Source organism: Halyomorpha halys, unplaced genomic scaffold, assembly GCF_000696795.3.
Source record: "Halyomorpha halys isolate HHAL.00 unplaced genomic scaffold, Hhal_1.1 Scaffold269.1, whole genome shotgun sequence".
Classification (NCBI taxonomy): domain Eukaryota; kingdom Metazoa; phylum Arthropoda; class Insecta; order Hemiptera; family Pentatomidae; genus Halyomorpha; species Halyomorpha halys.
The window spans coordinates 1,705,452-1,726,426 of NW_027112099.1; the positions used below are offsets into that span (position 1 = coordinate 1,705,452).

Below are 20,975 nucleotides of genomic sequence, written 5' to 3' on the forward strand. Positions count from 1 at the left end.
ACTCATTACAGGTATAAATCGGTTGATAGAACAGATAATAATAAATATAGCACAGAGCTAAGATCTAGTATATGTTCAGGGCCTGCCTCTGACATTAATGCAGATCAGAAAGGAATGGCCAAAGTTCACTAGCTTTCCACCTCCTGGCATTACCTAAACCAGGAGGAGTACGGGCGGAGGGAACCAGCCTCTGATCCTCGTGGAGGGTAATCATCACTCAGATCTTGTAGATAAGGTGAAAGGATATCAAATAAAAACAACTCCAAACGTATTTGATAACACAGGCAGAAATGTTCTAGGGCCACCCGTAGCTCAAGTGGTTGAGGCACAGGTCTTAGCAACCTGAGAAGCGCCGTTTCAGATCCAGCCAGGGGGTGGACTTTTTTCTTGAAATGAAAAACTTGATACCCCACCATGGGCTAGAATAGGTTGATCAGCTCTAGATAACATCCCCTCCCCCCATTATGTCAGAAATGACCTGGAAAGAGGTCATAAAAAAAAGGCAGAAATGTTTTGATAGAGCCCTGAATAGACTGAGCGTGAACTTAATTCAGTCTCACTTGACATGAGCCTTACAGTGCTTGTTATATACATTTGTAAATATACTTATAAAATGGCCATCAACAACAATGCATACTTGTTACATACATGCATGCACAGACTTATATATTATTTCATACATAATAATACAATATGATTTTGAAACAGTTAAGGTTTCAAGAGCTTCTCCAATGTTCTCCTGTTCTTTCTGGGATGAGTTCATACTGAACAATCAGGGGGTTCATACAGTTGCTACTAAAACACACCACTGTGCCACTCAAGTTCTCATGCCTGAGCTGTTACAATATACATTAGTAATTTTTTCATTTACATGACTAGTTAATTCTTGAATTTTCTAAATTAGTTTTGCTAGTCATCCTTAACATTTGTTTTCATACTAACCAAGGGGAAATTTTCTCTGCTGTTGAATACCTGTTTGATGGAATAGTTCCTTTTTGTAGAGATATTACAGCAATCATTGGTATTGAAATTAGTTGCTGATTAGGTTATTATTTTTCTTCCAATTAGTGCTATAATCTGTAGATTCAAGATCTGCTCTGGCCACTTTAATTGTTTTAAAAGAAAAACCTTTGTAAAATATTTTATTTCAACTTTCAAAATGTTCAAAAATTTTAGAATTTCAGACTGTCATTGTTATTTGGTTGAGCATAAAAACTTTTATTCATCAAAGTGTTAATTTCAGCAAGTTTATCTTTACTAGTGTTTAAACTACTTGGTTTAAAAGTTATGAGGCTTTCTATTTTTCCCTCCATACCACTCATTTCCCCAAAACAGTCATGTATTGTTTGCCAAATAGACTTTTTTTTCACACTTATTTCTTCATTGTACTTGGGAAACCAGTTTTCATACAAGGTAGGGTCAAAAGGCAAAGGTGTGATCCACTCTCTTCGACAATGGTTAAGGATCCATCTTCGTTCACTTTGACTTGGTATTCTGTAAAATTAAAAAAAATCATTTCAATCATCCTCATAGTAAATCCTAAAATAGATTACCAGAATTATTATAAGTTTTTTAATCTATAAGTAAATAAACTTTCCTCAAAGGTTTTAGCAAGTATATAATTATCTGTAACATCAATATTTGCCAAATGATATGGTAATCCGGAGTCTATCAAATGCCTGCAGTCTGTCAGTATGTGTTTAACAGTTAATGGTATGTTACACTGTCTACATATTGGTCTGTAAGTTCCTGACAGTAAGTATTCATGGGTTATTCGAGTGTGTCCAATGCTTAGTCTGGTCAGTATTACTTCGTGTCGTCTGCAGCTTTGGGTTGATATCCTCCATAGATAAGCTGTACTCTTAATTTCTCTTATAACTTGTTTTTTGTGGTGTTGGTCCAAGTTGCCTGCCATTTATTTAATATTTATATTGTTATGAGTGGATTGAGGTCGTGGGGGAAATCTAAGCAGTCAGATGGCGGGACCAATGATGCAGCTTTTGCCGCTTGATCAGCTTTACAATTGCCCAGAATGTCCCTGTGTCCTGGTATCCAGATGAACAAAATTGTGCAGTCAGTCAACTTTAATTTGAAGATAATTTGGAATATGAGTACTGCGACAAGATATGTTGTATATAGGTTTTTCAATAGTATCAATGAGGGCATGGAATCTGTGAAAAGTAAGATATTTTTGTTTCTTCCATAAGTATCCTTCATATGTATGGTATCATCAATCCTGTTTATCCCTCATATGTACATTACCAATGATCAGTTTATTTCAATCGTTAAAATGCTAATATTTCAGTTATTTATGAATGAATTCAATGAGGTGTTAATAGTTGACTATAGATTAATATGAGCAGAAGATGGTTGAGAGGAGGAATTATAAATCAATAAAATAATAAGAGTTTACAAGCTGTCTTTTTTTTTGTTTTTTTTTTCAAAAAAATATATTTAAAGGTATATTGTTACTCTAGAAGAGTGAAATTGACTTTATAGTGTTGGTGGGCTCAAGAATGCATTTACTAGATGTTTGTAAATTGACATAATTGGACTAAAAAATTCTTCAATTGGTGAATTTTAAGAAACAATTATGTTGACTTAAAAACATCTAGTAAAAGAATTTTTGAGCCTACCAATACAATAAAGTCAAATAACATATACAGTTGCGTCATTATATTTCCAGACTAGCAATATTAAAAAATCTGTTTTTTGTTTTTTCAAGGTCAGAAAAAACATTTTATGTTAAAACTACAGCTTACAACAAAAATCCTTAGTTTTCTACGACTAATTAAACAAATTAAATGAAGAGGGCTGTGCAAAAATTGAAACAAGCAATATTAATCAAAAAATGAATTACCCTTCAGTCAACCAAACCTTTTATCTGCAAACTTTGACACAATGATGGTTTCTAACACAAAGCTGCTATTGAAACTTACAAGTAATTAAAATTATTTAGTGAAATACTCAGGAAGAACCTCAGGAATTTTCCTGTGATGGGGTGAATCATCTCTCTGGAAAAAGGATTAAAATATCCTTCTCCACTGTCGTAGCTTCCAACTGGTAAAGCTGGAGCAGGATGGTTATTGGAAAGTTGAATATTACCAGAAGGATTCAAACCTTTATCGAACTCTGAAAAAAATCTTCAAAATTTATTATTAAAAGTTTTGTGATAACTTTTGATTGCATAGTTGGTATGTATACTATATGGTTTAGAACCACTGCTGACTGTCAAACATTTTTATAAGTATTGAGTATGAATTGTTAAAGTATTTCATATCATGCCATCTGTTGGCTATACCAATAATTTTATTAATTTCACAACCATTCAGAAGATATAGACTGTTTATCAGATAGTATAAATATCTGAACTAAAGTTGATAAAGCAATTGTGGATCAAGTTACTTGACTCTGGTACAGTTAATTGCTATGGTGTGTTACTAATAACTGAAGTGTAAAGATTCACTTTCTAAGCTGACCTAAAGTAGGAATTGAGATTGCGGATCCCATGACGGAGGATTGTATATATTAAATATAAACATTAAAAAACATTTATAGCACACAAAGAATAGTTAATATATATAGATAATGATTTAAAACAGTATGTACTGGAATTTTCAGAAGTATTTCAAATTATTAGAATGATTTTTGTCCTTGTCTATTTCATTTTGTGATACAAACTACAATTGTGATGGAAAGGATTTCAGATTATGTTCATTTCTGGGGCAAGTTACTTAAATTGAGGAGTCTGCAGCAATGAGGAGTTTACTTCTTTTTTTTTAGCAATTTTTCAGATAGACCTAATACTCAAAGAAAATACAAGCTCTTTCTAATAATGACAAAATTAGTAGCTTCAGTCTTTAGTTCCAACATTTTCTGCTTGTTAGCAGCACCTTCACTTGACATGGTGTTAGAATGATGATGTTCCTTAGTATGTAGCCAAATTGAATCAAAAGTTACCTTCCCTCTCCGGAATAAATAAATTATGTTCCAATAATTCACTAGTGTAAGCTACCTAGCACCACTACCTTCATTGGACCTTTGACCGAACCTTAAAATTCCAAGAGGCAATCAATTGATGTCTATTGGCGGTGCCGGTTCGGATCCAGCCTGGGAGTTGACTTTTTTCATTCAGTGGCGGTCACAAAAAATGAAGAACTTTGACCCCCAACCATGGTTAGACAGTATAGGACTCCAATGGGAGTCTTGGCCGGAAAAAAAACAAAACATTACAGGTAACCTTAAAATATCAAAGGTAGTAAAAGGTAATAACCAATAGGATTTATTCCTTTTTCACATAATAAAGCATTCACTAATTATTTGTTTTTTCTGTTTTAGAATCGAAAAAAAAAATGTATGTATGAGGCTCCTCACCTACGGATATTTTTCTAGTAGGACCATATAGAATGGACTATTCACAATAGCGAGATAAGCATCCCACCGTAACCTTAAAGTACCACAGGTAGAAAAATGTAATACTCAACTTGATCTATGTAAACCATACGTAAAGCAACCACTAATTTATTGTTCTTATTCTGTTTTAGAGGGATCAGAAAATATAATTTTACAGATACAATTTTACCTATTCACATTTTTTAGGAGGGTAAGAAAAAAAATACAATGTTTTTTAGTTAATAAAGAGAAATAAATAAGGAGGGTGAGAAAACAAAAAGTTACCCAGCTCTCCAATCGTGAACTCCAAGTAGGAGCAGTGCATCCACCAACATGGTGCCCTCCCATCTTATGTTTAGCCAAACAACCCGCCTTTTTCAGCATTATCCATTTGGGCGAAGTGCCAGGCCAACCAAAGTCACATCAGTCCAATTAATCTGTTGAGGAGTGTATACTTGTAAATTTCCGCGAGTTCCACGATCTTCCTTCTTTTCCAGACACTACTTTCTTTAATAGGACCACAAATTGTTTTCCCGAAGATAAATAGTCTATTCTGATCCGTTTTAGTATGTACCATGGCTCCTGCTTACAGGTTAAAACTGGGTGGCGATGTGAATCTTCCTCGCCTAGAACCCGCAAATACAAAATTCCACTAGGATCATGACTGTTAATGACAGTGGTGATGAAGAATTTGCTAATAAGGCGAATATAAGATAAGCGGGGAGAGGTGAGGGTCAACTTAGCCAGGCCAGCTAGAGTACCCTTATAGTCCTATTACAATAATCTTAAACCTGAAACTTCATCAAGAACAGAATGTGTATGTTGGTAAGATGGTTATTGAGCTGCAGGGTGGCTAAATTTTTACAATATTCTATTGTATTGTCACACTGTGTGTGACAATATATAATATCCAGTATCAATTATTAAAGAGTTTTTCAGCATTTAATTCTGCCTACATTTGTTTTTCCTTAAATTCTATGCGTTATTTTAGGAGTAATGCAGTAAAGCAGATTATTACAATATTTTAAGCTTCTTCCTTCAATTTTTGTTGTGGAGAGGAGATTTCAAATAACATATTGTGGTTTCTTAGAGATAAGATATTTATTTAAAAACAAAATTATAAAACAGTTACCTCTTAAATTGAATTTTAAAAATATATTTTACTATACAATTTATCAAAACTTGGTAGAATGGAGTAACCTCATTATTGCTGCAGAGCACTCAATTATCTTAATTAGTTGAAGCTGCTAAGATTTAAATTATCAGATCTTTATTATTTCTTTTTGGTAATTGTTATTTGACATTAGAAAAATGTCTTAAGAGTACTCCTTAGAAATTCGTGTTTTGATATATTTCTCTTATTTTCATATTATTCTATTTTGCTCATTTTTAAAACAATCCCAATCCCCTTTTGTTCGGTTCACAGATCTAACACTGAACGTTCTCATTATAAGAAACTAATCAGAAAGAGGATTATGGCCATCCTGTGTGAAACCTTGTAATAGGAAACGGAATTAGTAATGAAGACTTCAACCTTTCCCCATTATTATTCCGGTTACCCACTTGCACTCACAACTGTCTGCCAGTCCTCTATCTTCCGACTTCTCCATTGAGGTCACCCATTATGGCGGGTGAGTCATCGTTTTCTTCTTTCAATCGTTAAAAAAAAATCATCCATATATTTTTCTATCGGATGGTGGATATTGGCAAGACTTACCAAGAGTACGGAGAGGGAGCAAAATCTAAAATTTTCCAACAATTTTGACTGGATTTTTGGAAATCCGATAAGTTTGGACTTATCGCCGTTTTCCAAGAAATCGGCTCTTTTCTCTCTGACCTCCCTAAAATAACTTTTATAAGAAATTTTTAGTCAAAATTGCCTCTTTGAACAATTTTTAACCGGAATTGGGCAGTGTTATGTAAAAACCTACTAATCCACAAAAACTTCAATTCGAGATAGATGGAAATTAAAATTTTCACTCAAAAATTAATTGAACTTAAAGTAAAAACAAATTTGATTGATTATGTTCACTTTTTAGTCGAATTGACGTAAACTTGGTAGAAAACTACCAATTGGGGTCGATTCGTTCTGCTAAAACTAAATAAATTTAAAATGACCTGTGGCTTTGTTAAGTTAAAGTTAAGTAAAGCCTCTGGTTGGTTTCTGCAAATCGTAGACCGGCCTCTTTTTTATCTTTTTTTGTTGTATTTAGCACAATTTTTATTATTTTGTGGGTTGGTAGGTTTCTGCAAAACGCAGCGTTAATTTTCACGGTTTGAAATAGGTTCATAAATCTCAAATTTTCTTATTTCTAGGGTTTGTAAATTATTAGGGGGAGGGAGGGGAGAATATTCTCCTATTCCCTTTCGATCGCGATGTCCCTGGGACATAATGTTGGTAAATCACTGTTTATATACCAGAATCACGTGCTCCGCCGCGCATTCACTCTGTCTAATAAATGAAGAACTTACACTATTTCAGAAATATATTACAAACAAATTAAGAGGGCTTCTTGAATAAGATATTTCAAATTATGTGTCAAACTGACAGTTTCACCTTTACCCCACGAAGTCATAAACCTACTGCGATCGACAAACTAAAATGTATCAAGAAAGCGATGAGAAGGAAGATTGCTTGAAAAAAAAAATTGAGCTTCAGCCCATAGCTTGAAGTTATAAAGTGTTCCTCGGCCTATTTGACGCTAAGATTTGTTCCCAATGGGATTGCGAGTTCCCGAAATTTGCCGCATTCGAACAAACTCTTTAGACTTAGGTATCAGCTGTAGGTATTGTAGTATCTGTGGATTTATTTACATTCCGGAAACCATGTAGATGATGTTAAAGTTTGGTAATGATCGGTTAAATAGTTTCATTTGAGGTAAAAACGAAAAATGAGTTGTCCTTTCACGTTATTTATAGACAATTACTGTTATCAATAGCACGTTTAAAAAATGACTATCATATAATGTAATAATTATTTTTATTATTAAAAGGTGTAAAATATGATGATATATTAATAGTTATTTAATTAACAAAATGTACGTCCAATTCGAAAAATTTAGTTACTCAGATACTTCTTCATTGCAAGATATGCTTACATTTTACTCTATCAATTTCTACTTACCTTCTGTCGGGCATCGTGCAGTAATCCCAGTCCTTATATTCGTAATGCAATCCATCTGGGAAAACATAGTGCGGATTAAAAGCTACACCTTGAATCCAAAATGCCGAGAACTGACCACCATTAGGAAATTTGATCATTCCCTCTCCAGCAAACTTATTGCCCAACACGTGTCCAGTATAAATTGACCCTTGAAATCATTATTTTGGGATTAATGTGCTAACTTATTATTATAGATTAGAAAAGCTCAATTTTCAATTTACGTTTTGTTTAAAAAGAATAGTAAGTTATACCATCGGGATAAATGAATTTGAGGAAACCGTCCATGCCAAGTGGCCCATAACGTCCAGTCATTTTAGCACCCGACTTAAAACGGAAATCTGTTACGTTCTTGGGCTGGTATGGTTCGGAAGACAGTACTCGAAAGGGTACTTTGTTCACAGCCGTCGCTCTTCTCAGTGCTACTTTGTAGCGCAGTTTTTCCATAGCACCGGCAAATGCCTTCATTCCCTGTAATTATTTACCTTTCAACCAAAGTCTAACATTATAATGGTATTAAACTATACTTTATGATCATAGGAGCAAGGACGGAGGGGTGGTGACAAACCAATAATTTGATAACCCAATTAGCTAAACATTAGATATTTGAGAAATCTTCAAACTGAAAAATATGTAGTACTAAATTTTGATCAAAGAGGTACTAAAATTTTAAACCAATACAACACCTTTAGAGTTAAGACACTGAGACTTTATCGATAGAATGTTAAATAAGAATGAAAACCATTGTAGCCAGGTTGGTAAAATTAAAATATTTTAATATATGGCAAATATGGTCAAAATTGTTGGGGAATTTTAGATCTTGAGCTCTCCCCAAAAAATTGCAGCGACCTCCCTGACAGTAGTAAAAATAAATTAACTCTCATTCGGGTGGAACTAATCATTGGGATGAAGTACTTTTTTTGTAATTTGTATCCAAGTACAGGATTCTTTGAAAAAGAGTTGGGTCTCTAGCAACATGCTAATTTCTCGCCTCTCTCCCTTGGATAGGGTTAACATTTCCCTAGAATACTGTTGATGTTTGAATCTACTGGATGAGTAGCGCCCGATTACAATTTTAATTTTCTAAATTCATATTTGTTTTATATTTGAAAAATTTTAGGAAATATTCAAATGATGTTTTGACAGAATCGGGTCCGCGAAGTAAATACTGCTTATGATTACCTCTCACCAACTCGTGGTTTAAAATTAATTCTATCATGCGTTTTGTTTATACATAGTTTGTATGAGATACTACATAGTTGTGAATGTTTTAAGTAAGGGATTGGTAGTGGAAGGATGAGGTTTTGACGTGAAACAAGATAAAATTAAGGAAAATGATTCTATTTTCCTATAACTTGGATAAAAGAAAAATGAAATCACGAATCTTTAAATAGTTTCTCTCACTTTATACAGTGGATGAATTGTGGATGTAGTATTAAGCTTACTCAGAATATGAGTAAATCCTCGAGAGGTACCACTCAGTCAGCTATATATACCGTCCCCGTTTTTGAAAACCTCTGGGAAAGTCCCTGTTTTTTATTCGAACGAGACACGACATGTCAATGAAGAATCATACTCTACGGTTCGAGATTATATGTGTACATCAAAAGTTAAGTTAGTAATAAATCAGCCTTTACCTAACATCTTTATAGTGATAGAAAATTAATTAAGAAATACGCACCGTTACTTTATTTGTAATCTGAGTTTTTGTCTTTATAGAGTATGACGGTGTGAACATGGGTTCATTCTTCATGTTTTCTTAATTTTCTTTAGTATATATAGTATCCATAATGAACTTAAATAAAAAAAAAACTTAGGACTAATATATCAAATAAAACCTAATAGAAACGACCATATGTCAATTTCTTTATAATTTCAAATGTAATATGTTCTGTTTCTATGGGAGGTAATTTGAAACGACTATGAAAATTACTCTACAAATTAAAGCAATGTACATAAAATTATAATGCTTATTCAGCAAAAAAAAAAAGAGGATATTCTTAGGATCTTCAAATTGTTTGGAGTTACTTGTCAGCCACTAATAACATTGCACTATTATCTAAAGAACTTATAGTACCCTGTAGAACTTAGGCATGCTATTTATTGAACACTTCAGATACTCTAAATATTAATTAAACAAATTCTCTCTCTTATGATGCAAAAAGTGAATAGCTTCGGCCTTTAGTCCCAATATTTATTTCTGTAAAGAGGAGATATACCTGACTGATAGACTCAGACACTTCTGGTTGGAGTCACCTGGTTAGACCTTCCAGGGACATAGCGCAAGTTTTTGGCATTAATCCATTAATTGAATTAATTGAAAGAGTGTTTGAGAAATATGTTTTTAAAAATTGAACAGATAGATAGGTTAAAGTATTCAGGTTCTACGGTAACTAGAAAAAAAAAATCGATGAGGAAATAAAAGGGATATTTAAATCGGGAAATGCTTGTTATTTTTCACTCTTAAAATTGCTTAGATCGCTCCAAATATATTTGTTTAAAAAAAAAAAGTGAGTTGGGAAATATTTTTTGATTGTGGCAGATTGCTCAATTCAGCAGAATTTATAGGCTTATGTAGAATTTCTTTTTTAGCAGCAGGAAAGGCAAAACAAGAATAACAATCTATAGGATTAGTTTTAATAAGTACTAGATACATTGACGGATAAAAGATATATATCTAATATTTTATTAAATTAATATCTTCTACTGGAAGAGTTTATTAGAAACTAATATGAAAATGGTGAATGAATAATAATCTTCCTTGTTTAAATTATATTAGTTTTTACAAAGACAACATCGTTTCGGGGTTAGCCCCCATCTTTCACATTTTCATATTAGTTTCTAATATTTTATAGCTTTGTTACACCACTATCGAGAATTTTCGTTTCCTTTATCGTGTAGTATTATATTCACGTATTTTTGTAATTGACGATTTGCCCTCTGCGCTAGTTTACTTGGTTTTGGAATCTGGCACTAGATGGTATGTTTCCTTTATTAACTATATTTTATTATTTTTTACCATATTTTTCTTTTCTTTCATTATTCTTTCTTCCTCGAACACTGTATTAAGTTATTTTTACCACATCTAATCACGTATCACGGCAACAGAGCACTTGGCCATGAAGTTATCCAAACGGTACTCCTAAAACAGCTGCCACGTAAAGGGATTGCTCACCTTGCGAACTTGTACAACTCGTGCTTGAGGCTGAGATATTTTCTCAGAAGATGAAAACACGCCATCTGTTCCCACTTCTCAAGCCGAATAAGTCTGGCAATGAGGCGGATCACTACACATTAGCCTGCTCCCTCATCTCACTAACTTTTACGAAAAAATAATACTGAATTACCTTCGAGAGTTCTGTGATGAACATTCCGTGATTCTCTATGAGCAAACTGGTTTTCAAGCTCACATGAGCACTGAACAGCATCTCGTGAAATTACAGAGAGAAGTGAACACAAACTTTAACAGGAATACGGCAACAGCTATGATATCCATTGAATGTATAAAGGCCTTCGATTCCGTCTCTCTCGGTATCTTGTGCCGTAAGCTTATAGATAACGAAGCCCAGAGCAGCTATATTCGGTCATCACCTCATTCCATAAGGACAGAAGTCTCTCAGTTCAAATTCAAGAGAAGCACTGACATGTGGCGTGCCACAAGGGGCCGTACTTTCGCCAGTGTTATTCTCGATCTATACTGAAGATGTAATAGGCAACAACTACAAAACTGCTACGATAGCCGCCTACGCGGATGATATCGCCATCTACAGCAGCAGCGTTAACCCCACGCATGCTCTAAAACAAGCGGGAAAAGTCTATGAAGAGATCATTCAACGGCAGAATTACCTCAATATCTCCGTAAACCCAGCAAAAACGGACTGCGTAGTGTTTGCACACCAAGCAAAGAGAGTGGAACTTCTGAAAAAGCTCCAAGTTGCAAACTCTATAATGTCCCCATCCAATGCCATAATCTATTTGGGTATAAAACTAAATCGACATCTAAAAGTTTTGTACCCATTTATATCAAAAAACAAAAGCAGTCAGAAGGAAATCCTACCGCCTACACCATCTCCTAACATCATCGGCCCTTCCCCTCCGGTTAAAACTTCAAGTCTACTAGAGCATACTCCGTCCAGCCCTGCTATACGGTGCTCCCTTGTTCATCCACCTTAGTGATGGTACACTGCGCCACCTTCAAAATTTCCAAAATTCCATACTGCGGAAGGTTGTACGGACTACAGTATGGAAGAAGGAGAAACCGCCGACTCTTCACTAATTATTGGATGTCCCAACGGTCCCGGACTTCATCAGGAGGAGGATTAAATTCCTCGTTTAAACTCGTTGAAATATAAGCCCAACCCACTATTCCAGGCGTTGCAACCAGCGCCCCCACCAGTACGGTGGCAACAGGGGCAGCATTATAGCCACTTGAACAATCTGAATATATTGTAAATAGTCGTAGATTTAGAACTAGTTTTTAAGATCATTACCTCCTACTAGTGGTATGCCCCAGTTCCATTAAATACACACAGATTAACTCAAATAAAGACAATACTCATTCACGTTTTAATATGTAACAACGTTTCAGATAAAATCAAAACCCCACCACACAGACACTGTTAAACACAAAACTTTATTTCAAATAGGGGCTTTGAAAAAAAAAAAGTTAAACTATATTTCCAAAATCGTTATAAACTTGGCAATTGATTTCAAGGGACAACCAGTTGAATGACAAATTGGATCTTACTTTTGATGGTTTGCAGTTTGTAGTATAAATGGCCTACAATAAAAAGATATTAGGGTTTTTTCAATCTTATTTTACATTTAAAGCCACCGAAACCTCTTGGTAGTAGATGAGGCCACTTTTCTTAGTATCGTCCATGTACGTAAGCTTTTTATTGTATATATAGAATATTGTTTCTTTTGACAAAATGATCAACTGTAATTATAAATGATGTACAAAATGTATGTATTTCATCAGGACACAATTAATAAAATTGCTGTGTATCAATTAGGATATAATACTGCTCTTCATACAGGTATGTGCTTAAGAGACGATTTGTCGTATTAATAAAAACGGTTCTAAAATAGGAAAGTGATACGCGCAATTAATGCTTTATAAGGAGAGAAATTCAACAAGAAACAAACTGGGAACCGAACCAAGGTTCCAGATGGAACCACTGCCCTGTCATTTCCTAAAGGGTGGGCGAAGGAATTCGACTTGGCGAGTTGATTGTAGCGTTACTGAGGAGGCCATCAACCGCCCAGAGAAGATATAATGCACATAACCATTATCTCCTGTATGTACACAATAGGTCACTGTCATTCAATGTCGAAATTTCGGATGTCCTTCAAACATTGCTTCAGCTTTATATCCCTCGACCTGCCTTCCGAAATAAACCTTTCAAAAACAAAAAGAAAAAAAAAAATTATCTTAGTTTTTCGGGCAACTGTGGTATTCATTCCTTATCAAAAAGTCTAACATAATGTAGAGGTAGGTACCATTTCTTTTAGGCGCCTTTTTGAACATTTGTAAGCATGGATGAGGAAATTTACAGATTTCCAATCTTTATACCAGACGTACACGAACGAACATTGTGGCATGATGAGGGTTCGGTATAGGCACGCGCCCAGTCAGCAAATTTTTAAATGTTTAAAGGGTAATCAAGGTTCAGTATGCTTGATATATGTAACAAGCTTACAAACCCGATAATAGACATGTCAAATCAAGTTCTTTTTAGCAGGATATTTTTCTAATCCTAAATTTTTTTAAGATTTTACCCAATGTTATAGTAGTAATAGGTTTAGTCCAACAAATATGTGTGAATAGTCATTCACCAACTATATAGAATAAATTTCTTTCTCCACTCACGGATTCTCACTTAGCGAATTCACTAACCGTGTCCTGGAATTGAGTTGGACCAGACTTATGCTATACTAAAATAAAAAGAAATTCAGAAACCTTCTCATTAAGGATTGTATATTACAAATTGTGAGAATTATTTTCTACTTCATTTTGTGTTTAGCTCATTTTAATTTTTTTTTAGATATATTTCTCAATGTACTCGTATTTATTGAACTTAGCCATTTTTAAAATATTTTTTACTACCATATTTTCCTATTTAGAAAAAAAAATTGGAATAATATAAATTTTCTTGAATGCTGAAATAACTTGGGGTTAGCGGATATTAACGATTAGCAGGTAGGTTGTTTATTATTATTCCCAGAGGACAAAAATTGGTTTAAAAAAAAACTGTAACTAAATAGCCATAGATGCAATATTTATTTATTTATGAACTATTAATAACTGAAAAAATTATTCATGACAATATTCCAAATTATCCAAACCCACGACATTGAACCTCTTGTCGGTTATGATAACTCCGAGTTTATCGGACAAAGATTTCCAACTCCCTGTTTATAAACAAAAAAAAAAAAAATTAAAACTGTGTATTAGAGCATTTAATACAAGTACAGATGTCCAATCATTGTAATTTCTTGTTTAGATAAGGAGTGCTATTAAGGCATTTATGAGAATTATCTATTTTTTTATTTGTTTATTTAAGTGTTTCGACCACTCGGGCCATTTACACTGGATTTACAAAGTAGATTACAATTGATATGTTCACCAAGTTACAATTACAAAGTGAGAAAGTTACAAATTTACAATTATGTATTAACAATTACAATTTAAATTTTATAAAATTACAATTAGAATTGACGTAGTGAGTAAATTACTATATTAGATTATGCATCCTCTAATCCAGACTGGACAGTTAGACTATATGTGATCATAAATATTAATGATTTTTAGAAAGTGAAAAAGTTTTTTATTGTTGTGGAATCTTCTCTCAATATCTCCTGTAAATCTGTAGAAAATCAGTGTGGTTCGTGGGCAATAAATTCAGTGAGAATGTGAGATCGTTTCCGCAGTAGCACATTGGTGCATTTTCTTTTTTCATGAGATGACCGTGGGTGAGTCGAGTATGGCCTATCCGGAAACAGGTTAATACATATTCTCTCTCTAGCAGATTCAAGTTTTTGGTTAGACGTTTCATTGTCTGTTGGACCATTCTTAACTTGTCTCTCGTGATGAATCATTCGTCTTGCCACTTTTGCCATCCAACTTCTTTGATACAAGAAATAACATCTTTGCATGTTGATAATGTTACGACTTGACCTGTCTTTATGACTAGCTATATATGCCTTTTCAGTGCCATTAAAACAAGACCCTACAACCCATGCTGTTCAAAGTTTTCAAATGCTGCTTCAACCCTATTATTAATCGGTGTGTTGAAGAAGAAAAACATTATAGCAAATTAGGCTCTAACTGCTGTATCTATTTTCTTTAAAGCATTCTTTAATTTGATTTTTTAGTTTCTTGCAGACATAAGTGAGGTAAAAAAAGTTTTATATTTCGTACTTATGTTAACCTATAATTTTCCTTAGTAAATGGTCTTTCTAGTGTAAAATGAACTTCAAGAGACTAACATGGGCTTTTTTTTAAGAATTAGACAACTAATCTTTTGGCCATTTATACAGACTATTGTACAGAAAATCTCACCTTTCAATTGCAAATAAACTACTGATCTGCAAGACCGTGCTAAAACCAATCTGGACCTACGGACTCGAACTGTGGTTTCAATAGCTAAATTTAAAATTCTGAACATCAAGCATCAATCTTAGCAATCCTTTTAGTCTGAAGTCCGACGAACAATAAACAATGTTCCATACTACGTAACGAAAAAAACCTTACAACATGGCCTCAACATATGTCCTTGACTTTATTTCATCCAGATTTTCAAACTTATTCTAGAACCTCCCTGCTATACCTAGCACCAACCATCTCCATAATTCTCCTCGAAGTTTGAAGCGACAGTGGCCTCAAGACATCCCTTAAATTGCTGTAGGAGTTCTGGCAAAGGCCAGCTTCGCCACTTAAGTTGTGAGTTTCTGCTGCTCAAGTTCTCTCCCTGTCTCCTTAGACTTTCAATACCAGTGAGGTGGTTGGGAGAGAAGCTCTGGGATTTTCTGGAGCCCTGCTTTGCCTTCTACACGAGAGTGGAAAAGCTTGCATCAGAGTTCCCAAAGCTGAATGTAAATATTTTATATAGGTGTGAATGTGCCTTTATTTTATTTTTGCTTAAATTTAATTTTCTGTGTCTTATGTATAAATATTTTGTTTTTATTTAATTAGTTTTTTTATATCAATTATATTTGTATTTACTCATGTCATATTTATATATTTTTTTATATTGTATATATAAATATTTGACCGTATAATTTAAAATATGTAGAAGAACAAAACTATTTTGTTCTTTTTTGACCGCATCCCTTACCAACTTCTTCATTTTTGTTTCATTTATTTTATTATATTATTACTATTTTCTATTTTTTTTTTTAATTTTGTGAGTACTATTTTTGTTGTTCTTTTTTTTTATTTATGGTATGAATCCAAATATAATACTCTTAAATGTGGCCGATTGTATTATTATTATTTAATATAAAAACGGTATGTTCATATCTATAAGCATTATGAAATTAGCACAATTAAAGAATTCTTCAGCTTTATTTATTAGAACATAAGATTAATAATGACTGTTAAATCGACTATGTAGTTTTGTTGGAAGACTTTAAAAAAACAAACAACTAGCTGGTTCGGATTAAACATTTATTTGGTTCAACAAAAGATGACTAACAATGAATACAACTAAAAATAAAAAGGCCCCTCAGATAAAACTAAAATAGTTAGATAAATTATGAAAACGAAAAGAAACTAATTTACTAAAAAACAAAACAAATACTAGTCGACGCAAGCTGCTCCACTCCGATCGGTCCGAGGAAGAGTGCTGCCGAAATGTGTAGGTCGCAGCTCTGTAGCTCAAAACACCGCTGTAACGGTCCAAAGTTGGTGAAATAGCTCATTGACAGTCCAAACGTCCAAAAGCCAAGATGGCCACACTGACACCCACCAAAATGTCCAAACTATTAAATCACAAATGCAGACAGGACTGCTTTGACGCTCTCAGGGCCACTAATTAGCCGCAACTCCTATAAAAAACGAAGATGGTCGGCCCGTTGCTAGGCAACCTCTTAGCAACGGTGATTAACTCTTAGCAACTGTATCTATTACTTATTATAACACACAAATATAATTACATATTTTTCTTTTCAAATAACTAAATCCAATTAAAATAATATAAATAAAAATAAATGTAACTAAATTAAACACTAATAAAACTCAAATACTATTTACATTTATTTACAAGATAATTATATATATCATGGGGTTAACAATGACAATGATAGAAAAGGAAGGAAACAATAATGCGTATACTTCCATAAGGTTAATAAATATATGTATCAATCGTTAACATAAATTGATCATATTATTAACATAAATTATTATAGTGTTCCTATGAGTATCCGTCTTTCAGTAACTAGAATTGTCTAGACTTATTTTTCAAGTAGTTGAATACTTTTAAAAAACATAGGTATATCTGTTATTGACTATATCTAAAATGTTTCCTGGACCTATCTACGCACCATCTTTCTTATCAAACATAAAAAAACAACAGTCATTCATGAATGGCGCCAGATTTATCTCCTGGTTCTATCTGATATTCGAATAGATAACGTATCAATTATAGCGTAACAAATTGACGTATTGCGTTTTCCTAATGTCACATGTCAAATGTTCATATTTATAAGGTTAAGCGGAAAATAAATAAAGTTTTAAATACGGGTATCGAATATAAGCTCTGGAAGTGTTCATTCACTCACGATAAATGTTTTGACATTTTAAAGACAATTGTCTTAAACTACCTCATCATACATACATTTTACTTGAGCCATTGAGTATAAATATCGGGAATACTATTAAAAATTCAATTATGAATATCAGTTTGTTTCTCTTAAGGCCAGCTGCTTTGACAAAAGCCGTAGTATTGGGTTTAACCTGATATTATTCTGGAACATAACTATTCCGATATACAATTTTTTTCAATCCGTTTCCGATTATCGTTTGAGGAAACTAGTTGACTCGGAGTTGACTTTAGCCCTAAATCATTTTATTACGAGACGGAAGTAGTTTAAAGGATTAACTTGGTCTTAGACTTAGTTCAAATTAACTTCGAATATTCCTGTACAAAAAAAATGTATCAATGTTAAACAATATTAACATATATTTCTCGAGAAATATTTCCCTGAGAAAGAATGGAACTGACGAAATAAGTAATGACACTTATCATAAATATTATTATTTTTAATAATTTCTTGATGGTTTTAATAATTTAAGTTTAATTTTTTTTAATTTATCTATTTTTATTTTTTTGTTTATGTATTTATTTATTGTGCTCTATGTCTTATTTTGTTATTATTTAATTTGTAAATTTGTAAATATGGTGTGAAAGAGCTCTATAATCCATATTACCGTTGTCTAAAAATATGACTAAAAGTACACAATACAATAAAATACAATACAATGACAAATAAAGACTTGGAAAAAAAATTAAAAAGAAAATAAATAAAACACTAACAAATATATTTATATCTTTTAGGGTTTAGCCCATCCATATAAACAACCTATTGTAACTGAGGAAGTTGATAGATAGAAAAATATAAATAAAAGAAATTTCACTGTTTCCCACATTAACTCGTAGTAAAAGAATTAATTATATATTAGTCTTATTCTTGAGGTACTACTGTCTCGGGAAAACTTTATTTCGATGATGGCCGGTGCTTTAGGATCAGCTTAGACTGTAGTCTTCATCCAGCAACCGACCCTCAGTTTTTAACAAAGTCTGACTCCTGACTCATAAACTGGACTTTAAATTAATAATATCTATGGAATATAGATTTTATTTGGAAGGAATATAAAAAATATCAACACTAATTGACAATGGAACTTTGTAGCCGGAAACATGATCTGGTAGATACTGTGAGAAATTTAATTATTTATGATAATTAAAATAACAGTCTTATACAGATAAAATAGAACATACTGAGAAACATTAAGACTCGGTAAGTTGATAAAATAATTATAAGAAATCACAATCAGTTGCGTTGAATAAATTCTGTTGTCCAGATGATTAACACCTATTTTTCTAGGAATAATATTTTTATCACAAAATGCATGATATTATTTTTTATGGTTGCTAAACATTTGACATTTTTTATTCAATCCTTTGATTTCTATATTACCTTTAGATGATGGATTTATTTCAGATACCGAAATTTGTAATTCTTAATTTATACTTTTAACAAGTTTCCTTGATCATTCCAATAGCTGAGTGAATGGGTTTAAGCAAATATTATATTTAATAACTAAAGTACAGTATAAAGATATGCTTAAAAAAAAAATTTAAAAAAACATTTTTTTAGTTTAAGAATAATTAAGCCTGAGAGTAGGTTAGGTTAGGGTAAATCGAAGATGATTCATGACTCAGCAATCAGGGTCTCCTGATAAGATCTTGTCCTCATGATAAGAATCTACGTCAGTTTTACAATAATATACTCATTTATTAATAATTGTTTAGTGATATTTTGTTAGGTCGATTGGGATGTAAATTAGAAATTTACTTTAATTAATTTACTAATTGTTTGAGAGTGGTTTATATTGATAATTACGTCAACTACAATGATCCAATTTACTCTCAACAATTTATTTTAATCCTCCAACGTTTTTATTACTATATTATTTCCTCACATAATACCAATATTTTTGGTATGAAGAACATACCTCAATCATTGGCTATTTCCAATTTATTTATAACTGTCCTTTTTTTGCATGCTAATTGCTCTTGTCATATAATCTTTAAGAACAAAAAACAAATATCAAATTCATATTATAACAGTTCCATTTAAATTTTATAAAATGGCTATTCATTTACAAACCAAATAATCTCAATACAAAAAACTATCATTTAAAAATTTTGTTCTACTTTTTTACTAACAACATCAATAAAACCTTCCTTCAACGGGTTAGGACTCTTAAATTTATTTACAATTTAATTAACATATTTTTTTATTTGTTGTTTATAATTTAACATAATTAAAAAATATAATTATTGTATTTTTATTGCACACATAATTTTGTATACATACGCAACACTCCCTCCATCCACATATAATAACTGGATAATGGCCTAGGGGCCAAAACGTTGGAAGATTACAGAAAACTGTTGAAGGTAAATTGGATTATTGATACTGTTATTGAAATTTACTTTTTTAATTTATATTATTAAATTATATTTAGTGTACAATATTACTAAATTTACTGAGGATAATTATTAAGAATAATGCTAAAGTCTATCAGAAATATCTTTTACATAATGAAACCAGGCTGTATGCGTTTGTAACATCTCACTTATTTAATTCTATATCTAAAAATGTCAATAACTATAAATTTGAAATTATTAATGGTGGTTAATCTTATACTATAGACGTGCTCTTTTATTCTAAATAAGGCTGGGTTTCAAAAAATTCGGACTGTAAGTGGTTTATAAAAAAATAATTAACAATTCCTAAAACTATTAGTTTTTCTAATAACTATTTATCTCTAGAAATATAATAGCCAATTATTTGAAAGATTATGAGATTATCTTCAATATAAAAATAATATCATTTAAATAAGACCAGTATTAGGAAAGATTTGGACTTTCGATCCATGTGTTCATAATTTCAAAATATCCATTTCATAAATATCCTGTACACGTTTGCTCGTTAATCCATATTATCTTTATCTTAATACATAAGAGAATTTATATTATTTACTGAAAAATAGGGTGTTTTCTCCTTATGCTGCATATGCATAATAAGTCTGTGTTTCATGAAATTTTGAATCCTAGGAAGTTATAAAAATTCTAGAACTTAAAAAAAAAATAGTTATTTATATAACTCCTACATCTCCTGGAACATGATAGACACTCATTTAATAATGTAATAAAAAAAAATCCAGATTGGAGCTATATTAGCGAGGTTAGAAACCCATTTTAGCTTTATCTTAAATATTAATTAATGCTGTACCTAAAAAAAGGCAGTGTCTAAGAATTGTAAATTATTAATCATCGAAAATTCGGCCTCATTACAACAAAAGATTTTGGCTCGTTGTTTGAATAGAATAATAAGAATAGAAATAAAATCTTTATTTTTAGTCACTTAGGGATCATTCGTTATAGTATATTTGTTTTCTTATGTTTTTTTTTCATTATCAGCTTATTTTAAGCACCGTGATTATAAGTACTGTAAAAAAACGATCTATAAATATTTAAGCTTATATTTTATGTACATATTGTTCTTCGGTATTGGTTGTGGAATAGTCGAGTGTCATAATACCAAAAATAGGCTTTAAGGTTTGTGGCAAATTTATTATTGAACTTGTCCTGAATGTTCACTGAAATAGAAAGTTTTTTAGTGTTATATA

General features: G+C 32.3%; 1 protein-coding gene across 2 annotated transcripts; it reads right to left on the minus strand.

Annotated features, from left to right (window-relative positions):
• Positions 1-636: 636 nt before the first annotated feature.
• On the minus strand, positions 637-9,406 carry LOC106680608 (MORN repeat-containing protein 5). Of its 2 annotated transcripts, XM_014420435.2 has the most exons (5): positions 9,234-9,406; positions 7,807-8,023; positions 7,517-7,703; positions 2,979-3,143; positions 637-1,494 (listed from the first exon to the last, which is right to left on the minus strand). In XM_014420435.2, exons 1-5 carry the CDS (start codon positions 9,303-9,305, stop codon positions 1,173-1,175), a joined length of 963 nt encoding a protein of 320 aa, XP_014275921.1. In that variant the 5' UTR covers positions 9,306-9,406; the 3' UTR covers positions 637-1,172. The 2 variants fall into 2 exon arrangements, with proteins under 2 accessions (XP_014275921.1, XP_014275922.1); XM_014420436.2 differs by lacking the exon at positions 7,807-8,023 and having other exon boundaries at positions 2,979-3,132; positions 7,517-7,571.
• Positions 9,407-20,975: the final 11,569 nt, after the last annotated feature.